The sequence below is a fragment of the Miscanthus floridulus genome, chromosome 10 (genome assembly GCF_019320115.1).
Source record: "Miscanthus floridulus cultivar M001 chromosome 10, ASM1932011v1, whole genome shotgun sequence".
NCBI lineage: Eukaryota > Viridiplantae > Streptophyta > Magnoliopsida > Poales > Poaceae > Miscanthus > Miscanthus floridulus.
Window position 1 is genome coordinate 132,303,872 of NC_089589.1, and position 8,852 is coordinate 132,312,723.

General features: G+C 42.1%; 1 protein-coding gene across 1 annotated transcript; it reads left to right on the plus strand.

The window, feature by feature from the left end:
• Nucleotides 1-1,473: 1,473 nt before the first annotated feature.
• Nucleotides 1,474-4,134, plus strand: LOC136487274 (ribulose bisphosphate carboxylase/oxygenase activase, chloroplastic-like). The gene is made up of 3 exons (XM_066484416.1): nt 1,474-2,124; nt 2,777-2,862; nt 2,964-4,134. The coding sequence occupies exons 1-3, from the start codon at nt 1,639-1,641 to the stop codon at nt 3,829-3,831; spliced, it is 1,440 nt and encodes a 479-aa protein (XP_066340513.1). The 5' UTR covers nt 1,474-1,638; the 3' UTR covers nt 3,832-4,134.
• Nucleotides 4,135-8,852: the final 4,718 nt, after the last annotated feature.

Genomic DNA, 8,852 nt, shown 5'->3' on the forward strand with positions numbered 1-8,852 from the left:
CACAAAACGACATTGATAAGTCACAACGGTTTGCAATCGTCAGTGATAAAGTTGTGCTAACTTTTACCATAACTTAGCTAGGGTGATAAAGGATTTAGAACTGGCGTGACAAAATGCATGTAGTAGTGAGGCAACTATATAGAGTGTAATGATGTTGCAGGCGCGACAACAATAATCTGGAGGCAGGAGAGCTGGCGCGCACGCTCACACATCATAGATGCAAATCTACCTAGGAGAGTATGTAGGCCAGGTTTAATTAGGCACTGTTTGCTAGATGAAGCTTCACAAGCTTCACAAACAGAACGCACTGCAGGTGCTGTTTTCGGGCGATTTCGATCCCGTGGCCATGAACTTACATTTGGCCGGGTTTGACGCCGAGGATATGTAGGCACGATTGCCAAAAAAAAAGAACTGTTTTGTGTCAAACGTGTGTTCTACAAAATATGAAAGCAAATAGCGCTTCATAGGTGAAGCTTCTAAAAGCCTGCTCTCGTACGGGAATAGGGTGGCATGAAAATGAAAATAGTAGTTTGTCCCAACTTCATCTCGCACTTATGGATCCAGCTTGTTTGGCCACCAAGGCGCTGACGACCACGACCGTCGGGGAGTTGGCTGGGCCTCCGAGGTGCAGGCGACTATGGCCACCGAGGGTCGCCGGCTTGGCCACCGAGAGGCGCGAGTGCAGGGCACCACCGAGGCTCGTGGGCGCGGTAGGCTGTTGAGATGAAATTCGAGGAAGAAAGGTGAGGGAAGAAAGAGACACGGTAGGAAGGAGATGAGGGTAACATAGAGAAGGGGAAAAATCTAAGAGCATTATGGTTGGTTTTTTTTTGTGTATCATCACTACTGGAAACTCGATTAGCCCTGTGATGAATTTTTTGTGCATACGAAACTATTTTGTCAAACATGTCATCAAAACAGTTTTAGCTTTACCGATATAGTTGTTCAGTAAGCTAAAGTAGAAAAAAAATCATTTCATTAGTAAAGCTCTATATCAAACGAGACCTTATTATTATTAGCTCCGATTTGTCATGCACCTATTGATGGAGAGTGATGGACATGAAGGGTGGCGCCACGCTCGTCAGTCGACGTGCCACCTTGCTGCAGCAGGTAGCACGCGTAATCTGTCTGATCCACAGCGTGTGGGTGTGGCTCCTCGTCCTCCTGCTCGCATGCATCCTCGTCCTCATATCGACAAAGCTAGCTTGGTGGGGTATAGTACAGCTTGCTAGATCGCTCTAGAATATTCATGTATGCACTGCAGTGGGGCCGGGAGTGATGACGTACGTGTCGCATATGCATGCACTGCAGCCTGCTGCTTGCCTGCCTTGTAGTTCTTGGACGCTAGCGAGCTAAGCGCGATCACTGGAGTGATTGAGTGAGCGAGTACATAGCAGGTAACAACAAGCAGGTCGGTGTCTTCTAGAGCCGCGGCCGGGAAGGATCTAGAGCATGCACGCATATATCCGATCCATCGACGATCTGCAACAGCAACTATATATATAAGGGAACTGCTACTATAACCGCGGCAGCTTGCATTGTTCATCATCAGCTACTAGCATATATATATCATCATATCCCCCGATTCAGATTCCGATCTCAGCAGCTCGATCGATCACTTACAATACTATAGCACCTATGGCTGCTGCTTTCTCCTCCACCTCCGTCGCTGCGCCGGTAAGTACTTCCACGGCGAGCAGCTTCCTCGTCGGGGGTAGTAACAAGAAGCTCACTATCAGCATCAGGAAGAAGAAGCAGCAGCAGGTGGTGAACAAGTACCAGCCGCAGGGCGGCAGGGGGCTCATCGTCAGAGCCATGGCGGTGAACAAGGAGGTGGACGAGACGAAGCAGACGGAGCAGGACAGGTGGAGGAGCCTGGCCTACGACACGTCGGACGACCAGCAGGACATCACCAGGGGGAAGGGCCGCGTGGACCCGCTGTTCCAGGCGCCCATGGGGGACGGCACCCACGTCGCCGTGCTCAGCTCCTACGACTACATCAGCCAGGGACTCAGGCAGTACAGCTTCGACAACACCATGGATGGCTACTACATCGCGCCCGCATTCATGGACAAGCTCGTCGTCCACATTGCCAAGAACTTCATGACCCTGCCAAACATCAAGGTACGGTACGCATGCATGCATGTAACCCTATACCAGCATGCATACTCTACTGTACATGCATGCGTGTGCCTACTTCAGTGGTTCAGTAGTCATTTTTTTTGTTTTTGTTTGAGGAAAAGGTTCAGTAGTCATTTTGTTCGCTTAATTCAAAAACACTAGGCACTTCGTCCTCAAGCTTTCCTTTCGATTGAAGAAAAAATGGATTACATCCATGTGGTGTAGGGCCCAGTAGAAAAGTCAGAGTCTGGCCAAAGCAGTTTTTAAAAAATATATGAAATTCAAACAGATATATATCGAGCAATCAATTATGGAGAAATTTCACATTTTCTCTCGGGTTGTCATTTTTCTACTCTAGCTTTTGGAGTTTCCAAAAGTCAAACAACTCACATAAGCCTAAAGCACACAAGCTAGTGAGCTTCTGACTTTTGGCTTTTTGGAGGTTTTTTTTTTCTTTTGAAATGTCCAAAAGCTCTCATAGAACCCCAAACAATTAGGCCGTAAGCTAGCTATTAAGGGAATTTCTACAAATAATCTGACCAAATCTTTTTCTAGATCGATCACTTCTTTAATTCGGTACATCACTTACAAAGTCAAAATAAATATATGAGTAATTAATTAACTGCTAGCTTTTGATGCCTCTGACAATCATCAGGTGCCTCTGATCCTGGGCATATGGGGAGGCAAGGGCCAAGGGAAGTCTTTCCAATGTGAGCTTGTCTTCGCCAAGATGGGCATCAAGTAAGCTACATGCTAGCCAACTAATTCTGTCATGTATATTAGTATAAGTACTTGACTATATACAGTATAGTGAATAAATATATATATACTGTCCCACACAGCCCCATCGTGATGAGCGCCGGCGAGCTGGAGAGCGGCAACGCCGGCGAGCCGGCGAAGCTGATCCGTCAGCGCTACCGTGAGGCGGCGGACATGATAAAGAAGGGCAAGATGTGCGTGCTGTTCATCAACGACCTGGACGCCGGCGCGGGCCGGATGGGCGGCACGACGCAGTACACGGTGAACAACCAGATGGTGAACGCGACGCTGATGAACATCGCCGACAACCCCACAAACGTGCAGCTCCCGGGGATGTACAAGAAGGAGGACAACCCCCGGGTGCCCATCATCGTCACCGGCAACGACTTCTCCACGCTGTACGCGCCGCTCATCCGCGACGGCCGCATGGAGAAGTTCTACTGGGCGCCCACCCGCGAGGACCGCGTCGGCGTCTGCAAGGGCATCTTCCGCACCGACGGCGTCCCCGACGAGCACGTCGTCCAGCTCGTCGACGCCTTCCCGGGCCAGTCCATCGACTTCTTCGGCGCCCTCCGCGCCAGGGTATACGACGACGAGGTGCGACGGTGGGTGGCCGAGACAGGCGTCGAGAACATCGCCCGGAGGCTCGTCAACTCCAAGGAGGGCCCGCCGACGTTCGAGCAGCCGAGGATGACGCTGGATAAGCTCATGGAGTACGGCCGCATGCTGGTGGAGGAGCAGGAGAACGTCAAGCGCGTGCAGCTGGCCGACAAGTACCTCACCGAGGCGGCCCTCGGCGACGCCAACGACGACGCCATCACCAGGGGCGACTTGTACGGCAAGGCGGCGCAGCAGGTCCGCGTGCCCGTGCCGGAGGGGTGCACTGACCCCAAGGCCGGCAACTTTGACCCTGCCGCCAGAAGCGACGACGGCAGCTGCGTCTACAACTGATCCAATCCAACTGATGCAAGATGGATCTCGTCGTCGATCCATTTCCAATAGCAGCTACCTAGCCAACATTTTCGTTTCCTACTTGCAATTGCAACAAGAGTGTCAAAACCTGCTTGAAACTACTTATTAGGTATGCTAGCTGATTATTTACACGATAATCTCTCTCATGTAACTAATTATTACTCAATGCTGCAAAGGAAATTAGTATTGAGTACTCCTATAGAAAACAACAAATTATTAGCACGGCTTTTAATCTAGATTCTCAGTGTGCTAATCAAGAAGCCATGCCTAATACAGGTTGCATTTGCTGACTGCAAATTGTTGACACAAGTGATGTACTACTTGTTATGTCCATCAACCCGTGCTCCCACACGGGCTAACATTGACACACTTAAGAAATAGAACCCTATTTATTTAATATATATTAACTAATAAAAATTACCTCATTCATTTAACTTTTTATTTGAATATAGATTTACACGAACGTGAAGAATTGTCATTAGCATGACTGAGAGAGATCGTTGTGTGCCGCAGGTAACAATGTAACATTGACCTGATAATAATATAACATTAATTTGATTCTATGGTTGTGTGTTTTCTTTTTCTTCCTTTCTTTTATGTTCCAGTATGGCTGACTTTGTCTAATATATGGGAGTGTTGGATGTCTCCCTTTACAAATTAAACAGTGTGGATATATAATAAATATAAATAAGTCCTCTAACCCGGATAGAGTCTTAGGAGATGTAAGCATTAGTCATTGTTTAATATCTCAAAATAATAAAAACCACTTATATTAAATTACACATTTTACACTTTATTCATTTTCTACACAATAGACACAATAGATACTTTGTACTCTCTATCTAGTTGTGATAACTATAAGTTTAGTCACCATATCTATAATTTGTTCCTTTTCATAGCATCTCTATTTTTTTAATACGCATTTGTTTGAAACATTAGATTAAACTATGGTGGATGTTGTTGCAGCTCATATCTTATGACACTATGAATCTAAGTGTTCATTTTTAATTATATTCTTATTAATTGCTACTTATTTTATATTCTCAAGATAAATCAAAACTCTTGTGCTTATTGTATATTTTATTAACTCTCGTTTGTAGTTTTTGAAATAAGGCCATAAACTACACTATAAAGGATTACGATGGCATGAAAAACATTTAAAACCGCGCTACGTCAATTAAGGTCAATGGTAGAGCTTGATCTGAGATCATGGATGACGTAGAGGTGCTAACCTGGAGAGGACATTAATATCCAAGTCTTATAATGACTGTTTACTTTAAACGAATCCCAAATACCAGTAAGATATAACTATATGTGGTATGCTCTAGCATCCCCACTTCTCAAAGTGTTTGAATTATTTCAAGAAACTATATGTGCAATAATGCTTATATAATCAATATAGACATATCGAACTTTTAGTTAGAATGTATAAATATCTAAGGCAAAAACTTTTATTAATTATATGTAATGGTCCTTAATATGGTTTTAAATAACTTGTTAGTATCATTAGTATATGAGTCATCAATAAAATATTTTCCTCATTACTGAAACATAGTATATATATTATGCGTGCATGTGAACTTGATGTGTACATATATTTACTTCAATCAAATTTTAATATATTAATATTAATACAATTGCGTAATGTAGAAACATTTTTTAAGTTAAAACTCTAGTGCTTATTGTATCTTTTCTTCAAATTCTAGGCTTTTTATTCTATTAAAAAATTCTAGATCCTATGCTACCCATTAATTTTGACAACAACATAAATAGTCATTTCATTATATCCAAACATTACGTGTAGTATTATTATTTTATATGATATAGATGATTTAAAATTAAATTAGAAATATTAGTATATTAGTCAAAATGTATTTAAACTTATTGGAAATAATGACTTAAAATTTTATTATTGTGGAGTATCAATATAATTTTAAATGAATATCAATGTCATCGCTGTGTTGTGTTGTTAAGGGACATTTCACAAAACTAAATATATATTTATCCTCATGCATACATATTTGTCTAGTCTACCTGAGGGAACACATCATTATGCTTACTTTTAACTTAACATATAAATATAGTACTTTATAAATATTGGACGACATTTCATAATATATTTATTTATTAATTACATGAGGATTTCAGATATATTTTTATTTAATTTTTTATAATGGCTTGAGGTTGATATTTACTTTATGTTACCTTTTATAATGGCATATATGATAATTTGAATGCAAACTTAGTAGTTATTTTTTATTATCTTTTCTAATGGTAGACGCAAGTAACATATAAATATATTAGAATATTTTAAATTATCTTTCGTAATGGCTGAGATCGATAGTTTAGGTATAAATTTGGAGCGTTACTTTAAATTGTCATTCATAATTGTAGACGTGGTTTATTTGGATGCAAATTTAAGGATTATGTTGAATTATTTTCAATGAATAAACAATAGAAGTACAAGAAAAATGCCAAACACATAGTTAATTGTTTCGGCGCGGTTGGCAAAATGGTTTTTTAGACCGTCAGTTGTCACACCTCTTTTACCGGCAGTCCACAAAAGTGTATCTATTTTGTTCAGGTCGATAGATTATATCCTACGTTTTATTAATAGACTAATTTATTTCTATTTGATTTTTTATTAAAAGATTAACTAACCACGAACGTCATGGGATGATATATTAATACATTACCCAATCGTTAATGTGATCGTGAGAGCCTGATATTTTATTAAAATATATTAACCAACCTTTAACGTGATCGGTTGTATATATTAGATATTTTATCATTAACCAATGGCCCATTAAATATTTCTTTCTGTGCGGACAATTTTTTTTGGCAATGATATTTTAGGCTAACCGTTAACCTTGAGGACTAATATTTTATTAATATATTAACCATGCTATAAGGTTATCGGTAGTACCTAATTAATATGTTGGATATTTTATCAACCAACGACCGTTCAATATTTTATCCCGTGTGACCAGAGGTTTTTTCGGCAATAATATTTTATTTAGGCTATTTTTTATTTGTAACCATGGAGGTGAGTAAAAATAAAATAGATCTAAAAAATAAAATAGATCTAATGGTTATAGATAGTTAGAGCCAGTTAGAGACTTCCGATTAATGGCCAGATGTTTCTAATTAATATAAGAATTTCTAGCATTTATCTTTTTTCCTAGCACGTCTAGTGAGAATTAACGTGGAACCTCCATTAGGGACTCTAATTAGTAATAGAGTAAGATAATAAAAACACAAATCCCGTTTTATAGTCAGGCGGTTAGGTGTCCTACATGGATTTTTAGCAGAAAAACACTACTGAAAAACAACTTGGGCTAGAAGCCTGATTTGGAGGAGACGAAAAAACAAACAAATAAAACACCATATATTAGAGGGTTCTTAGAGATTTCTAAAGCTGGCTTCTCAATCGAATGTAGGGATGCAGGTTTTTCTGGGGCAACCCACTGACCCAAAACCCAATTAACAAAAAGATAGGGCCAACCAAAAACTAATTCGGTGTTATATGGGTCCAACACCATGAGTTAGTGGGTTGCCCAAGAGAAACTCGATCCTTCGTCTTCACCATGTCGTCCGCGTCGTTATCATCCGACGAGTGCGAGTCACCGGAGTCATGACCCCGCTCACCATCCTCCCATCGGTGTCCACATCTGAGGCCAAGCCAAAGCTAGTAGCTGCCGTGACGCAGGAGGACCTGGAGGTGGCGCTGCAACGAGTGGTCCGGAGCGCCGGAGCGCGGAGGAACTGGCTACCATGACATCCTCCATGTTGATGTTGCTGCAGCTGATGGCTACCACGCTTGTTTTTTGTAAAATTTGTTTTGAGGCATGTGGCCTCTCCATGCTTGTTTTTTGCAAATTTGTTTTGATGCATGTGGCCTCTCCAAAGAGGTGCAGAAGTCTTATTGTGTTGTCAACATCCTTTTTTTTTGTCGGTCTAATGAATATTGCCGCATCATCACCGTACATGGAGAACCCGGAATCTCAGCGTTCTCCTCCAATTTTGCTGAGCAGGCCCAATTCGGTTGCACAAGAGAAGAGCTTTTGTAGAGGATCGATTGCTAAAATGAAAAACAGTGGCGATAAGGGTCACCTTGCCTCAATCCTCATCCATGCATGTTGGATCGGCCAAAGTGGGATCACGTTGAGTAGGAGTTTGGAGGATGATGAAGTAAGTATTGCTAAAATCTATTCTTTCCAACATGGTGGGAAGCCTCTGTATTGGAGTAGGCCAATAAGATAGTCCCAACGTAGTACCGAATCAAAAGCTTTTTTTGAGATGTCCAACTTCATAAGCAAGCAAGGCTGGCGTTTTTCCTCTGCAGAAATTTCTTGGCGATGTTTCTTACGGAGAGGAAGTTGTCATGTATGCTTTGGCCCTTGATGAAGGCACTCTGGCAAGGGGAGATAAGTGTGTTTCATGAATGGCGTGAGACGTAGCGCAAAGTATTTTCGTTACGATTTTGGCGATTGCATGGATCAGATTAATTGACCCGAAGTCTTGGATACTTTCCGCACCATCCTTCTTTGAGATGAGGACAATATTTGCCGAGTTTATTACAAGGTTGAGGTCAGCACAGCGGATGTTGTAGAAGCTATTGACTGTAGCTATCGACGTATATCAGAGAAGGAATACGTACATGTCGAAACAATTTCTGTGGAGCTAGCATACAATATTTGGTTGTGCCTCATCCAGGTCCAGCAAAGAATTGAAGGTTGTGGTTCATCATGAAATGGTGTGGTGATGCAGAGTCATAGAAACCAAGCCAAGAGAGTAGATGTCTGCTCTGCGCTTGCAATGATTAGTCTTGGCGCGCGGCAGTATTGCAAGCGAAGCACAGCATCCTATTGGCCGGCCGGGATGTGGCCACGTGTGCAGAACCTCATCCTCAGCGTGTGGCCTGAGGAAGATGTGGTGATCCACAAGACGATCGAGCAGCTTGCGGCTCTCACACTCCCCCTTTCCCTGCTGAACTGCCG

Excerpts from the sequence above, each read along its gene's own strand:
- LOC136487274 (XM_066484416.1), top strand. The coding sequence starts at position 1,639 with ATGGCTGCTGCTTTCTCCTCCACCTCCGTCGCTGCGCCGGTAAGTACT. Across the intron at positions 2,125-2,776 it reads TGACCCTGCCAAACATCAAG|GTGCCTCTGATCCTGGGCAT; the intron begins GTACGGTACGCA and ends GACAATCATCAG. Across the intron at positions 2,863-2,963 it reads TTCGCCAAGATGGGCATCAA|CCCCATCGTGATGAGCGCCG; the intron begins GTAAGCTACATG and ends TGTCCCACACAG.